This window comes from Dryobates pubescens, chromosome Z (assembly GCF_014839835.1).
Source record: "Dryobates pubescens isolate bDryPub1 chromosome Z, bDryPub1.pri, whole genome shotgun sequence".
NCBI lineage: Eukaryota > Metazoa > Chordata > Aves > Piciformes > Picidae > Dryobates > Dryobates pubescens.
Window position 1 is genome coordinate 93100265 of NC_071657.1, and position 24729 is coordinate 93124993.

At 45.4% G+C, this 24729-nt stretch overlaps 1 protein-coding gene across 2 annotated transcripts in view; it reads left to right on the forward strand.

Annotated features, from left to right (window-relative positions):
- The window catches only part of GHR (growth hormone receptor), a 164138-nt gene that overhangs the window by 73856 nt on the left and 65553 nt on the right, over positions 1–24729 (forward strand). For both annotated transcript variants that reach the window (XM_054178418.1, XM_054178419.1), the window contains one exon: positions 3250–3329. In XM_054178418.1, coding sequence (XP_054034393.1) covers positions 3260–3329 — 70 coding nt within the window. In that variant the 5' untranslated portion in view covers positions 3250–3259. The remainder of the gene's footprint in view (positions 1–3249; positions 3330–24729) is intronic.

A 24729-nucleotide genomic window follows, 5' to 3' on the forward strand; every position in this document is an offset into this window, starting at 1 on the left:
TCATGGAGTTGTTTGGTGCAGTTATGAAAAACGAAACGGTGTTCACAGATGTGGTCTGAAGGATAGACTGTTGATTACATTCGTTGTCACAGGAGAACTTCTCTGAGTGTTTGGGCTTTTCACACAGCTGTTGTTAAGCAGGAAGAAGTAGAAAAGTTTGAAGTGTGGTAGGGAGATTAGCAGAGGCTAGGGGACATGGGTATTGGAAGAGGGAGAGTACAGGAAGTTTGTAAATAAAGTGACACTGTGCTCAGGGCTGTGAAAGAGAAAACTTTAGGGGGAATGCTGAAGGGGATAAGAACTGTTTGATGGGTAGAAATCGTTTAAGAAGAGAGGATTTAGCAAATGCAGAGAAGTGTTTCTGTAGATGTATTAATAAGAGACAATAGCAGTCCTTTAAGCAGGAGTTCAGATGGAGCAAGGGAACAACTGAGCTAACAGAAAATGTAGCTGATGTCAGATGAACCCTGTGTTGTGCCAGTGTAGCTCCTCTCCAAAGATTGTTGGCCTGTGATTTGCTCATGAACTTTTTCCCAGCCCTGTTCACTCCAGCAGTTGCACCATTTGCTGCTCCTCCCCAGGCTGCTTCCCTCTCATACCACCACAAATCCTCACTAATGTGCCTCCAGCCTCACTGTGCCCCTTCCTTTTCTTGTCACTTGAGAACAAGGGAGTTATTCTGGGAGGGACTGGGCACCTGATCCCCATAGCTCCCACGGTTCTGAGCAGCTGCCCCATGCTTTCTCAGACTAGCCACAGGGTGCCCAGGTGATACAGCTATTCATCCCTGCAGTGGTGTGAATGTTGGCAGGGGGCATCTCCTGGCTTGCCTTTGCAGATCTCAGTTAGTCTTTTCTAGCCTGGAGCGGTAGTAATGATTACTTCCTGTACAGAGCCTGAAGGTCAGGATTTACCAAGCAGTTGTATTTATGAGGGTATTAGCACTGTTTTCTGATATTCAAGTTTTGTGCTGACAGCTTGAATTGAAGAATCTGTAGTTGGCAATATTATTTTTTTTCCTGTAATTTCTGTCAGTCTGTTCTCTTGGGCTAAGACAGTCAAGGAATTATTAGGTCTCAAATTCAGTGTTATCATAGTTTTAACATACCCAATGTGCTTATGTTTTACAACTTCTGACTAAAATTGAAGTTTGCTAGCTCTACTGGGAAACTAACTAGTTTTTGATACCCAGATTAAATAGCATCGGTTGTCAATCAGTAATATCCACCCAGAGATCATTACTCATTAGTGAGCTTGGTTGTTTGGACACTTGTGATTTACTCTCCTGTTAGATGAAGAAAGAAAATGTCTAACAGAACACACTCTAGTGTAGAATCAAAGTTTATCATGCCAATTTATAGACAAATGTGGAGGTGGACATACTCCTCTCTCTTTCCACTGCTTCCCTGATCTGCGGTGTCAGTATATCTTGGCAGCTTAGTGCCACAGAGCAAGAAAATGCTGCCTGCCTGTTATGTTCATTTTGGTGGTGTTCTGAAGATCTTCAGTAATCTGTTCTCCACTGGCCTGATTGTAAATGGTCAGGTAGTAATCCATGGTATGTATGTTTTCCCTTTACTACATCTAGAGATCTCATGAGCTTTTGAGAGTGTGGTATAATTTTGTGGAGAAGGTTGAACTGCCTTCCAGCGTGTCCCAGCTTCTGCCCTTCCCTATCATTATCAAGTGCTGGTGATAATGGAAACGGGAAAGTAGTGTCCCTCAAATAGGATCGTGTGATGGATGAAGGTGCCTTCTCAGAAATAACACAGGTAGTTTCCAGCATGAGACAGCCTCCTTAGCAGCCCCTGAAGAGCAGTGTGTCAGAGCAGGGCACCAAGGTAGGTGGTAAGGCCTGTACAGGATGCTGGTAGGGAGCAGAGTAGAGGATTAACTTGAGTTACTCTCCTTGCAGCAGCTGCTGCTCTCCCCACTTCTGGCATGATGCTTGCAGTGGACAGTGGGTATAGCTACTAGGCCAACATATCTCACATTCACTTGGCTTTCTGGTATGAGGGCTGGGTTATTAAACTGCATCACTCCTCTCAACTTTATTGCCTTAAATCCTGGACCCAGGAAGTGTTATGTACAGCATGGAAAGATGAATGGAGCTCCAGAGGAGCATAAACTTAAGAAAGGGTATCACATCTTTGTTTCCTGAAAGAGAGACTGTTCATTTCCAACTTAGTAGTTTAACATAGGCTTGTCATTGAGATCTATCCTCCAAAGACTGCTGTGGGAAGAGTGCAACTACTCCTTGGAACAGGCTACAAGTTGCCATTACTTGTTTTTTCCCCCTTCTATAGTAAATCAACTAGAAACACATAAGCTAATTCTTAAATAAAAATAGTATATACTGTCTGTCAAGGGCTGCAAGATGATGTATGACTTTATGAGGCAATAAAGCACAAGCTGGAGAGCAGTCAGGCTGAGAGGGACCTGGGGGTGCTGGTTGACGGTAGACTGAACATGAGCCTGCAGTGTGCCCAGGCAGCCAGGAGGGCCAATGGCATCCTGGCCTGCATCAGGAACAGTGTGGCCAGCAGGAGCAGGGAGGTCATTCTGCCCCTGTACACTGCACTGGTTAGGCCGCACCTCGAGTACTGTGTCCAGTTCTGGGCCCCTCAGTTTAGGAAGGAGGTTGACTTGCTGGAACGAGTCCAGAGAAGGGCAACAAAGTTGGTGAGGGGTTTGGAACATAAGCCCTACGAGGAGAGGTTGAGGGAGCTGGGGTTGCTTAGCCTGGAGAAGAGGAGACTCAGGGGTGACCTTATTACTCTCTACAACTACCTGAAGGGAGGTTGTAGACAGATGGATGTTGGTCTCTTCTCCCAGGCGGCCAGTACCAGAACAAGAGGACACAGTCTCAGGCTGCACCAGGGGAGGTTCAGGCTGGATGTTAGGAAGAAGTTCTATACAGAGAGAGTGATTGCACATTGGAATGGGCTGCCTGGGGAGGTGGTGGAGTCGCCATCACTGGAGGTTTTCAGGAGAAGACTTGATGGGGTGCTTGGTGCAGTGGGTTAGATGTTTGGGTGGTATTGGATTGGTTGATGGGTTGGACGTGATGATCTTGAAGGTCTCTTCCAACCTGGTTTATTCTATGTATTCTATGTATTCTATTTAGTATACACTTTGGATTTAAACCTGTTCAGAATTTCAGTAAAACAAGATAATATTTTAAATGTCATGTCATACTAGTAATACTAGTTTATAAAAAAAATGTCCTGCTGTCTTTTGTCACTACAGAATTAGAGGTATGGATCTTTGGCATCTGCTCTTTGTTTTGGCACTGGTCTGTACAAATGACTCACTTTCTGCAAGTGATGGTAAGTTTTTTGATACCTTTCTGTGCCTTGGTGTGTATGTATGTACACGTGTGTGTGTATATATATCTTTATATAAAGAGTATTTTTGTATTATGTGTCAGAACTGTGCGAGTTCCTTGATTGCAGTTAACATGAGTGCATAATATAAAATGTTTTAAAAGAATCAGTTAATCTTGGTGTAAAGATGGTGGATGAGATTGGGAAAGGCGTCACAACGAAGATGAAATTCACGGGCAGCATTAGATATGTGATGTGTAAAGAAGCTGGATGAATGTTGATGTTGGATGCCTGGATTTTCTTTGCTCAGGTACTGAAGTTATGTAAGAATCATATGGGGTTAATTTTTTAATAGAAACTGATTTTTTTTTTTCCTGTAACAAATGTTTTTAGCATATTTGTATGTTAAGTGTAGAACTACTTGGAATTTCAGCAGGAGCATTTAAAGACCGTACACTATGGGTTTGAGGCCAGTGTGAAAAAGTTTCATTAAAAGTACTCGAGCAGAGATAATAAATGGGATTTGAAAAGAGCATATGCTCTCTACAAGCCAACTGGCTATGGATAGCTATCAAGGACTCTTTCCTTAGCAAGGAAAAGTATTAGGTTCTGATGAGCTTTCTCCAATGCTTTTTCTTGTTGGAACCAGCAGTAATTTAGCACCATTTCTGTATCACCTAGAAGCCTGTCCTGGCTCTGAGGTCCTCTGGGACTGGTCTTTTACTCGTTAAGAACAAAAGTTTCCATTAACTCCAGTAGGAGTTGTATGTTGTATCAAACTGACTTGCTTATGCTGATTTTGAGCTGCTCCGGTAAGCAAATGCAACTTAACATGGTCTGCTATGTCTTGTTCTGGCCTTTGGAAAGAACTCTAAGTGTTTGCCATAATTACTAATTGTATGCAAATGTGTTACTGATTCGCCCACATCTATGAAGGAGCTTTAGAAGGGTGGCTCTGTAAGGAGATTCCCCTCCACATCTCATAGCCAAAGTCACTATTAGCGGAGAAGGCAGTTTGATGAATAATTTGGAGGAAAAAGTGGGTTGGAAACACTTTCCACCACAAACTGTAAATAAACAGATACAATTTTCAATTAAAACTTCTGACAACTCACAAAGAATTTTTCTTTCCTTTTAGTTTTAAATAACCTGCATAGTTGCAAGCCATGTTTCATTATTCTTTCTGGTGTTGTTTTTAGAGTATGGTGCTAAAAACTGAAGCACTATGGCATAGCTGCTTGTAGTTGTTACCGCCCTCCAGTTTAAAGGTGTAATCATCTTCCTTCACTCAGATACCATTCTGTATTTCCTTGGAGTTGCATACTTAAAATTTCTAGATATCCATGTTTGTAGAGGCACTGGAGAGTTGTAAAGGGTATTGCTTTGCTGGTAATGGAGACATTAAACTGAAATAAGATGTAATTAGAACTCAGGTAATGAGTTTTTAGGGAATTCATCAATAAAGTCTATTTTGTTAGTTAAAAAAGTGCTTTGAACAGGGAAAACACAACTTTCTGTTTATGTACTTCTCTGTGTGTGGCTGCAATGCTTGTCCTCTGTTTTGTCAGAATATTAGAGATTCTCCCTTCCTAGTTAAGACTTTAACACTTACCAAATTTGGGTGGACTTGCTAGCATATTAGACCCTTGAAGAATATGAATTAATCAAGTCTTCACTTTGCTGCTTTCATTTTTGACTTACAGCAGTGCTTTTATTCTGCTGCCTACATCTCCAATCAGAAATGAGTGTGCCTGTTTAAGCAAGTATAAGGAAGTTTGGGGCAGCCAAGTGTTTACTTTTGTTAGAATTAGGCTGAAACAATATGGGGTCTTTAATGTGTTTTCAGTCCTTCTCTGTCTTCTGAATAGAATAGAATACAATTGACCAGGTTGGAAGAGACCTTTGAGATAGAGTTCAACCTATCATCCAATATCATCTAATTGACTAAACACCTCCAGTGATAGTTACTCCATCACCTCCCTGGGCAGCCCATTCCAATGGCCAGTCACTCTTTCTGTGAAGAACTTCTTCCTAACATCCAGCCTAAACCTCCCCTGGCACAGCTTGAGACTGTGTCCTCTTGTTCTGGTGCTGGTTTCCTGGGAGGAGAGACCAGCCCCCACCTGGCTACAACCTCCCTTCAGGTAGTGGTAGACAGCAATAAGGACTCCTCTGAGCCTCCTCCAGACTAAACACCCCCAGTTCCCTCAGCCTCTCCTCACATGGCTTATGCTCCAAACCCTTCAGCAGCTTTGTTCCCCTTTCTGGACATGTTCAAGTGTCTCAATATCCTTCTTAAATAGAGGGGCCCAGAACTGGACACAATATTCAAGGTGTGGCTTAACCAGTGCAGTGTACAGGGGCAGAATGACCTCCCTGCTCCTGCTGGCCACACTGTTCCTGATCCAGGCCAGGATGCCATTGGCCTTCTTGGCCACCTGGGCACACTGCTGGCTAACGGTCAGGCTACTATCACCCAGTAAACCCCAGGTCCCTTTCTGCTTGGCTGCTCTCCAGCCACTCTGACCCCAGCCTGTAGCACTGCATGGGGTTGCTGTGGCCAATGTGCAGAACCCGACACTTGGATGTGTTCAATCTCATGCCGTTGGACTCTGCCCATCTGTCCAGCCTGTCCAGGTCCCTCTGCAGAGCCTCTCTACCCTCCAGCAGATCAACTCCTGCCCCCAGCTTGGTCTCATCAGCAAATTTACTCATGATGCACTCGATGCCCTCATCCAGATCATCCATGAACATGTTAAAGAGCATGGGGCCCAGCACTGATCCCTGGGGCACACCACTAGTGACTGGCCACCAGCTGGATGTGGCACCATTCACCACCACTCTGGGCTTGGCCCTCCAGCTAATTCTTAACCCAGAGCAGCGTGCTGCTGTCCAAGCCACGGGCTGACAGCTTGGCCAGGAGTTTGCTGTGGGGGATGGTGTCAACGACCTTGCTGAAGTCCAGGTAGACTACATCCACAGCCTGCCCCACATCCACCAGGTGGGTCACCTGATCATAGAAGGAGATCAGGTTGGTCAGGCAGGACCTGCCCTTCCTAAACCCATGTTGGCTGGGCCTGATCCCTTGGCCATGCTGTAAGTGCTGTGTGATTGCACTCAAGATGACCTGTTCCATAGTCTTGCCTGGCACTGAGGTCAGGCTGACAAACCTGGAATCCTGTGGTTCATCCAGCCGGCCCTTCTTGTGGATGGGCATCACGTTGGCCAGCTTCCAACCTCTCCAGTGAGCCAGGACTGTTGAAAAATGATGGAGAGTGGCTTGGCCAGCTCATCTGCCAGCTCTCTCAGCACTGTAGGATGGATCCCATCTGGTCCCATGGACTTGTGGGGATCCACGTGGCTAATCAGGTCTCTAAAAGAAGAGGAATTTACTCAATAAAGTTGCATAATTCTACCCTATTTGTGTAGCAATCTCTTTAGTTAGACCTATGAACTGAAATAAAACAAGCAAATTTGTCATTGTCATTCTGCTGGAATGTGGAAAGTCAGTATTTCACAGTGAAGTATGACACACGTACCAGCTTCTGTTCACTGCCGCATACAGAACGCATTGTCAGTGGAACACAAATTTGTTTGTCATGACTTGATCCTTCTCTCCAGTGTCTGCATTTCACAGTACATCCATTCACTAGATGAATATAATCCCCACCCAAATGCAGGCTACTGGACCAATTGATTTTTCTCTTGAGTTTTAAGAACACATGAGCACCTTTTGATACTTGGCAGATGGGATGTGGTCCAGTAATTCGGTAAAAGTCTGTGTTATAAATAAAACTTACCCTCCACATCGCTTCTGTGTGACTTCATATATACTGGTGAAATAGTAACTTCCATAAGCTTACTTTAAAAATCAGAAGTGAAGAACACTCTTAGTTGTCTTTCTGTTCTTAAATGCAGGACACAATACTAAATACACACTTCCCAGTTTGCTGCATTATTGAAGAACTCTGTGTGTGAAGGCAACAGAGCTTTGTCGACCCAAGAATGAACTTCTAACCATTAAACTGCTTCTAATGCTGTAACACATTTATTCTGAGTATGGAAAATTCTCTCCTGAGAAAGACAGGAACATGTAAACTGAATAGGAATGTTTGAGGTAACAGCATGAGAGAGCATTGTATGTTGTTCTTGCATGTTTTAGGATACAGTATTAGACAAGATCCATTGATTAGCAGTTTTGTTCTTTTCTTCTCTGTTGTGTGAATGTGCTTGTACCTACAAAAGTTCTTGTGAGCATCCAAACCCACCCAAGTGATGAATCCTGACGATCTCACAGAGCTCTGCCCTGGATAGTCTTGCTCAGGCTTTCCTGTAAACGCTATTAGATATGCTGCATACCTGTACTATATTTGAAATGTTGCCAAAGAGACTGGATTTGCAGTGTCTTGGTTCCCTAAAAAACCCACTTTAAAGATTGTATTTTTCAGGCAGCACACTAAAAAACTACACATCTTGCTAATCTTGCACCAAAGCATGTTACTGAGAGAGTGTGATACTGACATGAAAGGCATTTATGTCTTGAGAGTAAGTAAAGCTCATGTTCTTTCTTACAGGAGCCTGTGCTTTGAGCTGTCCCTGTGCTGGGGCTGGATCCACCCTTGGCACATGGCAAAATCCCATAGATGTTGCCTTTTGAGTGAGAGGGTGTGGGGTCAGCAGTTGGCCAGACAGCTCCACAGCATTCCAGCTTAGCTACTGGACATTTAGTCACCTATTTGCTGTCTCCAGGCCAGTGCCAAGTTCTGCTGGAGGTTTTCCATTGATTTAGCTTGGGTTTTTGCTCTTTTGTGAAAACCTTGGCCTGCTAGCTCCCTAAACCGAGGCTGTAGCTAACAAAACTGACAGGCATGCCCACCATCTCTGAGGTGGTGGAGCTTAATGTGACTCAAGCATGTCTTCTGTACACATCTTCCGAGTGTGAGTCAGAGCTGAGCAGACCTGGACTTTGTGTCCTCCTGCCAGGGAACAGTGACCCACGTGCTGTCCATGTCCTTGAGATGCTTGCTTGTCAGAACAGAGGCAGTGGTGGAGAGAAAGCATAAAAGATGGCAGTTTCTAGGAGGTGTGTAATTACCATGGGTAAATAGGGTTTGTGCCCTGTGCATGAGAAAAGATCAGGCCCATTTTCATGGCTAACAAAGACATTTTGTTAAGTCAACACAGCTTATGCTTCTAAGTTTGTTTCTTCAAAAATGGGGAATTGTGTGATAGTTTTTAATTTTTAATTTAACTTAGTTAATTCAGTACACAAACAAAAAAGAGTACTGCTTCATAAGTAGATCACCTATGACCATGCAATATTGCCATTCAAGAAAGAAAGAACAACTTTTACATTCCTGTGCACTTGCACAATATTTGCTGGAGATGTTTACATTAATATAACTGCAGTGTTTCAAATACATATCAAGCATGCACCTAGGTATTTTGGTTTACTATACCTGCTGACATCAGAAGTGGTTCAGAGGAATTGCTCCAGACACAGATTGCACAATGTTTAGTAAGCAAAATAGCTTGTTCCTTCTCTACAGCTAAGGAGTGTAGGTTACATGAGGACATAGAGGAATAAACTGGGAATTAGTCCCAGTTAATAAAACAATACATAAGCTCAAGCAGTCCCAAAACTAATTTGTTCCCTGTAAAAAGAGGTGGGAAATGTCTTTTCTCATTTGTGTACTAGATCCAGGTTCATTCCAGAACTGTATTGGTCCATCCTCTGAGGCAGGTTTAAAGAGGCATTCACATTTAATGATAGTATAATAAAAATATTTTTTTTAGTGAACCAGTTGTGTACAATGATAATTCCAAGAGCTGCAAGCCTGAAGTTACTGTTCACTTTATCTAATCCAGTTTTCAGAATGTATGTATGTATGTATGATTTTTCCAGTTCAGCTTTCTTTAGGTAGTATAGGAAGCTGTTACATGCAAATGCTGCATTTTCCTCATTTTTGTGTAAGAAGTAGGATTATTTTTCCTTCTGAGATACATCAAACCATATCCTGGGCTGCATCAAGAGAAGCGTAGCCAGCAGGTTGAGAGAGATGATTCTCCCCCTCTACACTGCTCTCATGAGACCCTGCCTGGAGTACTGTGTCCAGTTCTGGAACCCCTATTACAAGAAAGATAGGGATGTGCTGGAACATGTCCAGACAAGGGCCATAAAGATGGCCAGAGGGCTGGAGCACCTCTCCTATGGAAACAGACTAATCCAGTGGACACAGGCTGAGAGAGTTGAGGCTGTTCAGTTTGGAGAAGAGAAGGCTCCGAGAAGACCTTATTGTGGCCTTCCAATATCTGAAGGAGGCCTACATGAAAGCTGGGGAGGGACTTCTTAAGGTATCAGATAGTGATAGAACTAGGGGGAATGGATCCAAGCTAGAGGATGGGATATTCAAATTATATGTTAGGAAGAAGCTCTTCACCATGAGGGTGGTGAGACACTGGAACAGGTTGCCCAGGGAGGTGGTGGAAGCCCCATGCCTGGATGTTTTTAAGACCAGGCTGGATGTGGCTCTGGGCAACCTGACCTGGTGGAGGGTGTCCCTGCCCATGACATGGGGTTTGGAACTTCCAACCCTGACAATTCTGTGAAATCTAATTTTTACTTGCATCAGAATGTTCTTCTGTTGTGCTGGCTTTTGCCTACTCATAGTATTTGGATGTTTTGCATACATTGCACACCCAGATTAAACCATCTAAGTATAGGTGTGTACTGGCTATCAAAGCTCCCAACTGTAGAGCTGGAGATAGGATGCATAACCTACGCATAGAGCTTTAGTATCATTAAAGACAGCTGTGGACACCCAGGGCATATCTACATCACACTCACAGCAGGACCTACAGGACATCTGCATCATTCTGGAATGGCAAGAAGGTTAGAGAGCTCTATAAAAAGTTCAAGGCCAAGCATCTTCTAAGGCCAGGACACTTCTAAGAGACTCTCTCATCTGGTGTGGCATTCAGGCTACTACCCACTGCTGGTTATGCAGATTGGGAGTGATGAGGCAATGCATAGGATTACAAAAGCTATTATAAAAGACTTCAGGGGTTTGGGGAGATTACTTGAGGGGTCAGGTGCACAAGTGGTGTTCACCTCAATCTTTCTAATGACAGGAAGCAATATTGAAGGAAAGAGAAAAATCCATGTGCTTAACACACGCCTTAGAGGCTGGTGCCACCAACAGAACTTCGGGGGTTTTGACCATGGGGAAGTTTTCTTGCCACCAGGTCTGCTTGTGACAGATGGAGTTCATCTGTCCTATAAAGGGATAAGAACACTTGTACATGAATTAGCTGGGCTCATTGACAAGGCTTTAAACTAGTTTTAAAGGGGGATGGGGATGTGGCTGACCTTGCCACTGAGAACTCTGAGTGTAGTAGCCCCACGGTTGTGGAGGAGTGTGTTGGCATCTTAGGTAACCAGGAGGTCTACCCCACCTCAAGGTTGGAAACTATGTACTCAGCTCCCTCCTTGAAATGTTTATACACCAATGCACGCAGCATAGGCAATAAAGAGGAGCAGCTAGAGGCCATTATACTACAGGGAAACTGTGACATGGCAGCCATCATGGGAACCTGGTGGGATGACTCCTAAAACTGGAGTGCTGGAATTGATGGGTGCCAACTTTTCAGAAGGGATAGGCAAGGAAAAAGAGGTGGTGGAGCAGCCCTCTATATTAGGGAAACGTAGGAAACTATGCAATTTAATGAAGGTGATGATAGGGTTGAGTCCCTATGGGTAAGAATCAGGAGTAAGGCCAACAAGAGTGATATCAGGATGGGAATCTGTAATAGACCATCCAGCCAGGATGAGGTAGGTGAAATTTTTTATAAGCAGTTGAGAAAGGTTTCACAATCATTTCCCCTTGGTCTCATGGGAGACTTCAACTTCCCAGATGTCTGCTGTGAATACAATACAGCAGGGAGACAACAGCCCTGGAGGTTCCTGGAGTGTGTGGAGGATAACTTCGTGACACAACTGGTGAGGGAGCCAACCAGGGAAGGTGCCCTCCTGAACCTGCTTCTCTTGAACAGGAAAGAACTTGTGGGGGAAATAAAGGTTGGAGAGCATCTAGGGCTCAGTGACCATGAGATGATTGAGTTCTCTATCCTGGGGGAAACAAGGAGAGGGGTTGGTAAAACTGCCACCTTGAGCTTCCAGAGGGCAAACTTTGGCCTGCTCAGGAGACTGTTTGACAAAGTCCCTTGGGAGGCCACCCTAGGAGTCCAGGAAGGCTTCCAAGAGGGAAGTCTTAACAGCTCAGAAGCAGGCTGTCCCTCTGTGCTGAAAAATGAGTCAGCAGGGAAGGCATCCGGCCTGGCTCTATAGGGACCTTTGGCTAGATCTCAAGAGCAAAAGGAGAGTCTCTGGCCTTTGGAAGAGGGGACAGGTCTCTCATCAGGACTATAAAGATGTAATGAAGCTGTGCAGAAAGAAAATTAGGAGAGCCAAAGCACAGTTAGTGTTCAACCTATATACAGCCATTAAGGATAATAAAAATTGTTTCTGTAAATGCATTAACATCGAAAGGAGGACTGGGGAAAATCTCCATCCTTTGTTGGATGTAGAGGGAAACACAGTGACTAAGGATGAGGAGGAGGCTGAGGTGCTCAATGCCTTCTTTGCCTCTGTCTTTAGCACTGGACCCAGCAGTTCCTTGAACACCCAACCTCATGAAATAGGAGTCAGGGAGAGGAATGAGAATGAGGGCATGACAACAAATGGGGACGTGGTCAGTGACCTGATACACTGCTTAGACACACTCAGGTCCATGGGGCCGGGTGGGCTACACCCAAGGGTGCTGAGGTAGTTGGCAGATGTGCTCAACGAGCCACGTTCCATTATTTACCTGAAGTCCTGGCTAACTGGGGAGGTCCCAATGGACTGGAGGTTAGCAAATGTAACACCCTTTTCTACAAGAAAAGAAGAAAGGAGGATCTGGAAAACTATAGACCTGTCAGTCTGACCTCGGTACCAGGGAGGGTCATGGAGCAGATCATCTCAAGCACCATTACATGCCATACAGAGAATAACCAGAGGATCAGGCCCAGTCGGCATGGGTTTACGAAGGGCAGGTCCTGCCCGAGCAGCGTGATCTTCTATGACAGGATGGCCTGACTGTTGGATGAGGGAAAGGCTGTGGATACTGTCTGCCTAGACTGTCGCAAAGCCTCTGACACTGTTCCCCACTGAATTCTCATGGACAAACTGGCTGCTTGTGGCTTGGATGAGCACACACTCTGCTGGATAAAGCACTGGCTGGGCAAACAGGCCCGAAGAGTGGAGTTCAGTGAAGTCCAGCTGGTGGCAAGTGGTGTTCCTCAGGGGTCAGTGTTGGGACCACTTCTGTTTAACATCTTAATTGATGACCTTGATGAAGATACAGAGTGTGTCATCAAAACGTTTGCAGATAACACCAAACTGGGTGGGAGTGTTGACCTTCACCAGGATAGGGAGGCTAGGGAGTCTCTACAGAGGGACTTGGATAGATTGGATCAATGAGCCAACATTAATGGGATGAGCTTCAACAAGGCCAAATGCCAGCTCCTGCACTTGGATCACAACAACACCAAGCAATGCTACAGGCTTGGGCAAGTGTGGCTGGAAAGCTGTCTGGCAGAAAGGGGCCTGGGGGTTCTAATTGACAAGTAGCTGAATACGAACAAGCAGTGTGCCCATGTGGCTGAGAAAGCCAGTGGCATCCTGGCTTGTATCAAAAATGCTGTGTCCTGCAGGAGTAGGGAGGTGATTGTGCCCTTGTACTCAGCTCTGATGAGGCCACACCTTGAGTATCCAGTGTCCAGTTTAGGGCACCTCAGTACAGGAGAGATGCTGGAGCAAGTGCAGAGGAGGGCAACGAAGCTGGTGAAGAGCCTGGAGAATAAATCTTACGAGGAGCGACTGAAGGAGCTGAAGCTTTTTAGTTTGGCAAAAAGGAGGCTAAAGGGAGACCTCATTGCTCTCTACAACTCCCGAAAAGGATGTTGTAGAGAAGCTGGTGCTGGTCTCTTCTCACAGGTCATCAGTGATAGAGGAAGAGGGAATGGCCTCAAGCTACAACTGGGTATGGTTAGACTGGACATTAGGAGAAGTTTTTTCACAGAAAGAGTGGTCAGGCATTGGAATGTGCTGCCCAGGGAGGTGGTTGAGTCACCAACCCTGGGTGTGTGTAAAGGTTGTTTGGATGTGGTGCTTGGGGATATGGTTTAAGGGTGAACTTTGTGGAGTAGGGTTATTGGTTGGACTTGATGATCCTGAGGGTCTTTTCCAATCTTAATGTTTCTGTGATTCTGTGATCTCACATGTGCTTGAAGATCTGTTTTCAGCCAATTAAATCAACTCCATCAACTGTGGATACTTAAGGATGAGATTTCATCCATGTATGAATTATGGATATGCTCTTGATACCCAAACAAATCTGCATGAGACTTTTATACAGAACATCTGAACTCTGCTCTATCTTGCATAAAGAGAGTTAAATATAGGTGTCTTCATTTTGACCTGAGTCTCACCCATATAATAGCTTCCGTGTTTGGATTCGCATAATTCTGTGTGCTTTTTCTGGGTTGTGCCATAGCTGCTGAGCCACAAGCTATGGATTTTCTGCTACAGCAAATGTGAGGAGTATTCTCAGCAATGTGCTCTAGGGGCCATTCTGGGGTGTATTAGAAGGGGTGTGGTTAGTAGGTCAAGAGAGGTTCTCCTCCCCCTCTACTCTGCCGTGGTGAGGCTGCATCTGGAATATTGTGTCCAGTTCTGGGCCCCTCAGTTCAGGAAGGACAGGGTGCTGCTTGAAAGAGTCCAGCACAGAGCCAAAAAGATGATTAAGGAAGTGGAACGTCTTCCTTATGAGTAGAGAATGAAGGATCTGGGCCTCTTGAGTTTGAAGGCAAGGAGACTGAGGGGTGACTTCATTAATGTTTATAAATATGTAAAGAGTGAGTGCCAAGAGGATGGAGCCAGGCTCTTCTCAGTGATGCCCAATGACAGGAGAAGGGGCAGTGGGTGGAAGTTGAGGCATAGGAAGTTCTGTGGAAGCACAAGGAAAATTTTTTTTCACTGTGAAGGTGATGGAACACTGGAACAGGCTGCCCAGGAAGGTTGTGAAGTCTCCCTCTTTGGAGATATTCCAAGCCCACCTGGATGCATACCTGTGTGATCTGCTCTAGGTGATCCTGCTGTGGCAGGGGGCTTGGACTAGATGATCTTTCAAGGTCCCTTCCAGCCCTTAATATTCTGTGATTCTCATTGGACTGACAGGATAGCAGTTGGGTTCTTGCTGTCACCATGAAGTTAAGAAGCAGGTAATGGCTAAAGGCATTGGTATGACTTCTGTTAGTTGAGGAGTTCTTACTTTGAGCAGGAAGGTGCCCCTGAATTGCAGCATATTACCTGCTGAGAAAGGGAAATTTGTCCATCTCTGGGGACTTCGTTACTTGGCTTGACATGTTCAGGTAAAAGATAATAGCTTTGTGAGGCAGAGAACAGATTTTGTGATTTAGGTGAACTCAAATTTTATAAATTGCAGTGAGTGTAGCAACAAGCTGCTTCTCACACAGGAAAGGTATTCTTTTATTTTTAATGACTTAATGACTTTCTTGGATACACTGGAAGACCAGACATGCACATATCTCTCTCTGTATATATATATATGTATATGTATATGTATATGTATATATCCAGCCAACATGGATTTAGGAAGGGCAGGTCCTGCCTCTCCAACCTGATCTCCTTCTATGATCAGGTGACCCGTCTGGTGGACGTGGGGAGGGCTGTGGATGTGGTCTACCTGGACTTCAGCAAGGCCTTTGACACAGTCCCCCACAGTAAACTGCTGGCTAAGCTGTCAGCTCGTGGCTTGGACAGCAGCACTCTGTGCTGGGTTAGGAACTCGCTGGAGGGCCGAGCCCAGAGAGTGGTGGTGAATGGTGCCACATCCAGCAGGTGGCCAGTCACCAGTGGCGTCCCCCAGGGATCAGTGCTGGGCCCCATCCTCTTTAACATCTTCATTGATGATCTGGATGAGGGGATTGAGTCAGTCATCAGCAAGTTTGCAGATGACACCAAGTTGGGAACGGATGTTAGTCAGTTAGAGGGTAGAAAGGCTCTGCAGAGGGACCTTGACCGACTGGACAGATGGGCAGAGTCCAATGGGATGGCATTTAACAAGTCCAAGTGCCAGGTGCTGCACTTTGGCCACGGCAACCCCATGCAGAGCTACAGGCTGGGGTCAGAGTGGCTGGAGAGCTGCCAAACGGAGAGGGACCTGGGGGTGCTGATTGACACCCGCCTAAACATGAGCCAGCAGTGTGCCCAGGTGGCCAAGAAGGCCAATGGCATCCTGGCCTGTATTAGGAATAGTGTGGGCAGCAGGAGCAGGGAGGTCATTGTGCCCCTGTACTCTGCATTGGTTAGGCCAGACCTTGAGTACTGTGTCCAGTTCTGGGCCCCTCAGTTTAGGAAGGACATTGAGACACTTGAACGTGTCCAGAGAAGGGCAACAAGGCTGGGGAGAGGCCTTGAGCACAAGCCCTATGAGGAGAGACTGAGGGAGCTGGGATTGTTTAGCCTGGAGAAGAGAAGGATCAGGGGTGACCTCATTGCCCTCTACAACTACCTGAAAGGTGGCTGTAGACAGGAAGGGGTTGGTCTCTTCTCCCAGGCAACCAGCACCAGAACAAGGGGACACAGTCTCAAGCTGTGCCAGGGGAGGTTTAGACTCGAGGTGAGGAAAAAGTTCTTCACTGAGCGAGTCATTCATCATTGGAATGTGCTGCCCAGGGAGGTGGTGGAGTCGCAGTCCCTGGAGGTGTTCAAGGGGAGATTGAACGTGGCACTTGGTGCCATGGTCTAGTTGTGAGGTCTGTTGGGACAGGTTGGACTTGATGATCCTTGGGGTCTCTTCCAACCTTGGTTATACTGTGATACTGTGATGTGTATATACGTGTGTGTGTATATATATACACACACACACACCAGTAATCTTTTTATGAAGTGGCCAAAGATAATGAGAAAGGGCATAATCTTTCTTAGATCAAGACACAAACTCTTGCCCCACCTTGGTAAATATTAGTGCTATTACATAGTTGGTAATCACTTGTTCATTGTGGTCATTTTCTCCTGTTAATTCTTGCAAACGCTTTGTCTTTGCTATGGTGTCCCTCTGTGTTACCTGCTTTCTCTGTTGTATGCACTTACCTAAGAACAGAGCACCAGCCAAACCAGAGCTGGCAATAAAATCTGAAAAGCTCAAAAAATTATGATCAGCTTAATGAATGACGGTTTATGTGGAGAGTCAAGAATGTGCACTTAAAACTCCTATCTGCAGACAAAGCCTTTAGAATAGATTCTGTATTTCCAGAAATGTGTTTCTGAGAAAGAACTTGTTCCATTATGTAAAAGGAGTTGCTGCAGAGCCATTTTCAGGAGCCAGGATCACAAAGCTTGGCATGGGGAGGCAAAAGATTCACCACACTGATCTGGCTAAGCCATTTCAGCTGGAGGGAAGATTCATTTTGGCAGAGAGCTAAGTAGTATTTCCATCATCACTTTCTATTGTAGTTAGGTATGGCTTTGATGGCTAGCAGAAAAATCCAAGGTCTTGGATATTGCACTTCTGAGTTACTTTTACTGCTTTTGCTTCCTAGCAAGAATGATGTATTTCTTACATTGTTCAGATAAGCCTTTTTTTCCATGCCAGTATCTTTGCTCTTGCATGGAGAAGGAAGGGTTTAACCTTGTCCCTCTTCCATGTTTGGAAAATACATGGTATTTTAGCAGGAAGAGAGGGATTTCTAAGATTGGAAGACACATGCTGAAAGAGAATTGCAAACAGGCCTGCTTTTTAAGAAAACACAGTAAATAAAAATACACTGCTGAAATTTTCAGGTGTAGTAGCCTTAAATTATGCCTCTAAAAAATCCATATTTAGTCTTGTAACTGAGTAGGTCCAATGGTTCAAATACTAACTGAAGTTGACAGAGACTTGTCTCCTTTGTCCTTTCCTCCAAACCACATGTGTGACTTCAGCATTTACTGAAGACTTTCAAGACTTTGGATATCTTTACCCACAAGCCTGCCAAAAACACTTCATGAGCAATCAGCTTCAGTCAGGCACCCTGCAAAATAACATATGTGCCATAGTTATTCTATTCTCTTATCTCTATTATCTTCAGCATGCTTGCTAAAGTGTACATTTTGTTCATTACTCTTTAGGTGCCATTATATTTTCTTATATTTTCTTGTGTTTTGTACACAAACTCACAATTTTGCTGTCCTTTGCTGGGTTTTGAGGTCATTGGCCACACCTCTGTAGTTCACGTCAGGTGTAGTCAGAAGGAGAAGCCAATATTTGTGCTTCGCAGCCGTAAAGTTTGTAATCTGGGGATATGTCTTTAATCTCCTAAGCAGACCTACAGACTGCATCTAAGCCACAAACACACGTTGGTCCTGTGAACCAGAATTGTTCCCTTTTTACTAGGTCTGACCTACACCCAAAACTGCTGGCTGACAGTGGCTACTTGTGGCTTTCTTTGGGAGGAAAAGCATTGAGGGCAGTTTGAAACTTGAACTTTTGCCTGTGTGTGCAGTTAAGTCCATGTATTTCAAGAGGAAGACCAGATGATGATGATGATGATGCCAAGATGTTCTCAGCATTTTCTTACCACTATCTAGGAAGCTAACAAGTAGAAAATTTGTAGTTACAGTTTTTCCTTTAACTCCTGTTTTGGTGTTTACCTGTGGTGGTGTATTTCATGTATGTTATTTAAACAGTTTGCGCTGCATTAGCCAAATTAATTCAGTTAATGAACTGGCTGTGCACCAGGGGAAGGAAAAGTAGTTCAAGCAAATAAACACTAATCCATATTATAAAAGCATATTGTGTGAGTATGAGTCATTCCTTGGAGTGGGGCACACACAAAGCATATTGCTTTCAATACCACCCATCTGTAACATGAAAAAGAAAAGTAATTCCTTGTTACAGCACATTCATAGCAGACAGTGAAATGACCATGGGAAGGGGTAGCATTTTTTTCACTAGTTTAAACAATGATGCACTTTTTGTGCAGGAACTTTTACTGCCTGATTTAAAATACAGAGATTTTTAGAACTAAGGTGCTGTCCCCTGCAGTGTTGCACCTTTTCTTTCCAGTCTGTGCTCTTCCGAAGTGATAGTCAGAATCAGACTGGAAACACTGGATACACCTTGAGTACTGTGTCCAGGTCTGGGCCTCTCAGTTTAAGAAGGACATCGAGACACTTGAACATGTCCAGAGAAGGGCAACAAGGCTGGGGAGAGGCCTCGAGCACAAGCCCTATGAGGAGAGGCTGAGGGAGCTGGGATTGGTGAGCCTGGAGAAGAAAAGGCTCAGGGGTGACCTCATTGCCCTCTACAGCTACCTGAAAGGTGGTTGTGGCTGGAAGGGGTTGGTCTCTTCTCCCAGGCAACCAGCACCAGAACAAGGGGACACAGTCTCAAGCTGCGCCAGGGGAGGTTTAGACTCGAAGTGAGGAGAAAGTTCTTCACTGAGCGAGTCATTTGCTATTGGAATGGGCTGTCCAGGGAGGTGGTGGAGTCACCGTCCCTGGAGGTGTTCAAGAGGAGATTGGATGTGGCACTTGGTGCCATGGTCTAGTCATGAGGTCTGTGGAGACAGGTTGGACTCGATGATCCTCCAACTTTAGTTATGCTGTGACACTGTGAAGTGTCACGGAACAAATCTGGTTCCTACCAGTATAAATGTTTGAGCATTGTGTGCACCTCAGCAATATTTTGGCACACATAGATGTTCTCTTCAACTGTTCAAGGGTACAGAAGTGAAACATTTTAGAGCTGGAGTTCACCGGTGTCCCTGAATCACATACAGCAGCTCTGAAATCTTTCTGCTGGTCACCACCCTCAGCAGAACTAGATTTTCTTGGCTGCAGCAGCACTTCCAGGACAGTGATGGAAAGGAGAACAGGAATGAGGTCATGCTGGGGAGCTTAACTGTTGTGTGGCCCACCACAGTAAGCTTCTGGCAAGATTCCCTCTGGGGAATGAAAATACTGAAAATGTAAGAAATCTTGATACTAAGACAGAGATTTCTCTATTTTAATTTTATTTAGTGCCCACTGTAGAAGCATTCTGTAAAAATAACTAGTAAGAGCAATGGTTAGTTTTCTGCAGAACTTTTAGAAAACTGTCACACTCCTAGAGATTTTGAGTTCTTCTTGGATAATGCAGTGAAGGTTTTCTATTTCTCCATGTACAGGATTATTTTTCTTGCAGATCACAGAATTGCAGAATAGAATCACAGAACTGTCGAGGCTGGAAGGGACCTCAAAGATCATCTAGCTCCAACCCCCATGCCATGGACAGGGACACCTCACACTGTATCAGGTTGCTCACAGCCACATCCAGCCTGGCCTGAAAATCCTCCAGGGATGAGGCTTCTACCACCTCCCTGGGCAACCTGTTCCAGTGTCTCGCCACCCACAACAGTGGAGACCTTCTTTCTAACATCCAGTCTGAATCTACACACTTCTAGTTTTTCTCCATTCCCCCTAGTCCTCCCACGGCCTGACATCCTAAAAAGTCCCTCCCCAGCTTTCTTGTAGGCCCCTTTAAAATACTGGGAGGCCACAATTAGGTCTCCTCAGAGGCTTCTCTTCTCCAAACTGAACAACCCCAACTCTCTTAGTCTGTCCTCATAGGAGAGGTGCTCCAGCCCTCTGATCATCCTCGTGGTCCTTCTCTCGACATGTTCCAGCACGTCCAGATCCTTCCTGTAATAGGGGCTCCAGAAGTGGACACTGTACTCCAGGTGGGGTCTCACCAGAACTGAGCAGAGGGGGAGAATCATCTCCCTCAACCTGCTGGCCACGCTTCTCTTAATGCAGCCCAGGATGTGATTGTCTTTCAGGGCTGCAAGTGCAGACTGGCAGCTCATATTGAGCTTCTTATCTACCAGCACCCCCAAGTCCTTTTCTTCAGGGCTGCTCTCAAGCCAATAACTGCCCAGCCTATATCTGTGCTTGGGATTGCCCTGACCCAAATGTGGAACCCTGCACTTGGTCTTGTTGAACCTCATGAGGTTGTCATGGGCCCACCTCTCCAGCCTGTCAAGGTCCCTCTGGATGCCATCCCTTCCCTCCAGCATGTCTGCTGCACCACACGGCTTGGTGTCATCAGCAAACTTGCTGAGGGTGCACTCAATGCCACTCTCCTTGTCACTGACAAAGATGTTGAGTAAGACTGGTCCCAGGACTCACCCCTGAGGGACTCCACTCATCACTGGCCTCCATGGACAGCCACTCTTCAGGTGTGGCCACCAAGCCAGTTCTTTATCCACTGAATGGTCCATCCATCAAACCCGTACTGTGCCAGCATGGAGACCAGGATGTCGTGCAGGACAGTGTCAAAGGCTTTGCTCAGGTCCAAGTAAATTATATCAGTTGCTCATCCCTCATCTATTGATGTTGTGACCTTTTCATAGAAGGCCACCAGGTTTGTCAGGCAGGATTTGCCCTTCATGAAGCTGTGCTGATTGTACCCAATCGCATTCATTATAATGCAGGTAATTCCATGCTAAGGGATGTAGAGTAGCTGTAAGGTAGTCTGACAGAATTGGTCTTTTACCTAAAAAGGCACACATAATGTCAGTTGAGTCTTGTATTTCACTCTCATTAAGTTGGTAAGGGAAGATTTTCCTGGAGTTTCAAAGAGTGCATCAGCTGGGATTTTATCACTTGCATAAGCCTTGGCTCAAACAATGTAGGATGTAGCAAACCTGACAGCAATCTCATAAAGGATTCAAGGAAACCACCTGAGAAAGTTTGCCCAGTGGGCAAGGCAAGTTGGGAGAAATTTGAAAAAGAAGTATGTACTGGTAAATGCATTGATAAATATGTTACATTTGTGAGTGTGTGTATGTCATGTTTCTTTGAAAAGACACTTAGTCCCTGTCACCCATAACTACTGATTGCAAAACAAGAACACTCCAACATGCATACAGAAAATGGTTGTTCAGTCCCTACAACTTACTTTTTCAGGGAGCTTTTGATACAACAGCAAAGCAAAAGTTACTTTAAAAAATGCTGGAGGGTAAAATGGAAGGGTTTTCATGGGTCAAGAATGAATCAGAAGAGGAAACAGTGGAGCACGTTAATCAGCTCCCAGATCAGAAATATCCAAGCATATTTCCCTCCTACTAACTGAACAAGCCAAAATTAAGTTCACAAGATCTCTTAGAATACATACATAGAATACATACATACATAGAATAAACCAGGTTGGAAGAGACCTTCAAGATCATCGCGTCCAACCCATCAACCAATCCAACACCGCCCAAGCAACTAACCCACGGCACCAAGCACCCCGTCAAGTCTTCTCCTAAAAACCTCCAGTGATGGCGACTCCACCACCTCCCCAGGCAGCCCATTCCAATGTGCAATCACTCTTTCTGTATAGAACTTTTTTCTAACATCCAGCCTGAACCTCCCCTGGCGCAGCCTGAGACTGTGTCCTCTTGTTAGAATAGAATAGACCAGGTTGGAAGAGACCTTCAAGATCATCACATCCAACCTGTCATCCAACCCCCCCTAATCAACTAAACCATGTAATCAAGCACCTTATCAAGTCTTCTCCTAAACACCTCCAATGATGGTGACTCCACCACCTCCCCAGGCAGCACATTCCAATGGGCAATCACTCTCTCTGTGTAGAACTTCTTCCTAACATTCAGTCTGAACCTCCCATGGCACAGCCTGAGACTGTGTCCTCTTGTTCTGGTGCTGGTTGCCTGGGAGAAGAGACCAGCCCCTGCCTGTCTACAACCTCCCTTCAGGTAGTTGTAGAGAGCAATAAGGTCTCCCCTGAGCCTGCTCTTCTCCAGGCTAAGCAACCCCAGCTCCCTCAGCCTCTCCTCATAGGGCTTGTGCTCCAGACTCCTTCACCAGCTTTGTTGCCCTTCTCTGGACACGTTCCAGCAGCTCAACATCTCTCCTAAACTGTGGGGCTTAGAACTGGACACAAGACTGAAGGTGTGGCCTAACCAGTGCTGAGTCCAGGGGCAGAATGACCTCCCTGCTCTGCTTGGAAAGCTCCATGGCAGGATGGTATAAAAACAGGTGCAGTCCAGAATGGTGCAAAGGGAATAAAAGAGAAGGATGCATGTGGACAGGAGCCCTCTGGGTGCTGCTGGAGCCCCACATCGGTGTGTTCAAACACTTGGCACTGCACTGCCGGAGTGTGATCTGTTTGAGAAAACATGGAAGATCCACCTAGACTCAGAGGTGTGCCTTCTATGAGCTATCTCTAATGTTACCCTGAATATTCAGAGAAAGATGCTCAATGGCAATGTGTTCATTTGCTGTTTGGTCTGGAATTTTGTTTGTTGCTGTGTTTTGCAGCAGTAGTCGATAACACGGCAGTGTTTTGGCTGCTGCTGAACAAGTATCCAGGGACACAGCTGGTCCAGCTGGCCCAGACTGGCCAAAGGGGTGTTGCATGCCATATGACATCAGCTGAGATGTAAGAATGAAGTGAAAGAAGGAAGTGGGGGCATTTGTCCATGGCATCTGTCTTCCAAAGGAACCACCAAGCATAGAGAGCCCTGCTTCCCGAGCCTGGCCGTTGTCCTGCTGATGGGAAGTAGAGACTAACATCTCTCTCTCTGCTTTCGTTTCTGCATGGTCTGTTCCTTTTGGTTATCATTATTATTAAATTGCTTCTTCTTACTACTGGCTTTTGCTATATGTTCCCCTCTCCCCTGTCCAGTTAAGAAGGGGAGTGATAGAGTGGTTTTTGTGGGCATTTCACCCCTAGCAAGGGCCAAACCACTACAGCCATGTGCATCACATTTCTTGTTAAAGGTGCTTGACACCCACACCTACTGTAATACCATGAAAGAGGAAAACTATTACAATTAGTGAACATTAAATCTTAGAATAGAATAGAATAGAATAGAATAGAATAGAATAGAATAGAATAGAATAGAATAGAATAGAATAGAATAGAATAGAATAGAATAGACCAGGTTGGAAGAGACCTTCGAGATCATGGTGTCCAACCTATCATCCAACGCTACCTAATCAACTAAACCATGCAACCAAGCATCCTGTCAAGCCTCGCCCTGAACACCCCCAGCGACGGCGACCCCACCACCTCCTCAGGCAGCCCATTCCAGTGGGCAATCACTCTCTCTGTGTAAAACTTCCTCCTAACCTCCAGCCTAAACCTCCCCTGACACAGCCTGAGACTGTGTTCTCTTGTTCTGGTACTGGTTGCCTGGGAGAAGAGACCAACCTCTGCCTCACTACAACCCCCCTTCAGGTAGTTGTAAGAGAGCAATAAGGTCACCCCTGAGTCTCCTCTTCTCCAGGCTAAGCAACCCCAGCTCCCTCAGCCTCTCCTCATAGGGCTTGTGCTCCAAGCCCCTCACCAACCTTGTTGCCCTTTTCTGGACACGCTCCAGCAAGTCAACATCCTTCAAAACTGAGGAGTCCAGAACTGGACACAGTACTCAAGGTGTGGCCTAACCAGTGCAGTGTACAGGGGCAGAATGACCTCCCTGCTCCTGCTGGCCACACTGTTCCTGATGCAGGCCAGGATGCCATTGGCCCTCCTGGCTGCCTGGGCACACTGCAGGCTTATGTTCAGCCTACCATCAACCAGCACCCCCAGGTCCCTTTCCACCTGGCTGCTCTCCAGCCACTCTGACCCCAGCCTGTAGCTCTGCATGGGGTTGTTGTGGCCAATGTGCAGAACCCGGCACTTGGATGTGTTCAATCTCATGCCGTTGGACTCTGCCCATCTGTCCAGCCTGTCCAGGTCCCTCTGCAGAGCCTCTCTACCCTCCATGTACGTGTACAAAGTTAAACAATGTCGTTATATTCTTTGCATTTGTGTTCCATCTCCACCACTGAAGCACAAAACAAAAGAATGATGTGATCGTTTGAGTTTTAACAGGAAATTGCTAATGTTAGGAAAGCATAACTGTAAATGTCAACATGGCCTATCTGATGTTTACTCTTAATGACCAAATAGTTAATACTCGGTGAAAATACTGATGTCAACTGTAGTTACTGTTGTAAAGGATTTAATTCAAACCGTCTGTTTTAATCCACTTGTGTATATATCCCAGGTTGGTCTTTACTTGCAGTGAAGTGTTTTTCTGGAAGTCAAAAGTAATTATTAAAGGAATGGAAATTATTAGTGTTTCTTGGTTTGGCAAGGAAAAGAAATGCCTTTTTAAATTCTCAGTGTTGTCCATTTTAGAGAGCTTCTACAGCAGAAATGGTTGAGGGTGGGGCATAGCACAGGAGTCTTTTCTGTCATAAGCTATTTGTTACATATTTGGGAGTATTTGGGGTTCACCCCACTGAGGTATTGGGAAATACAAG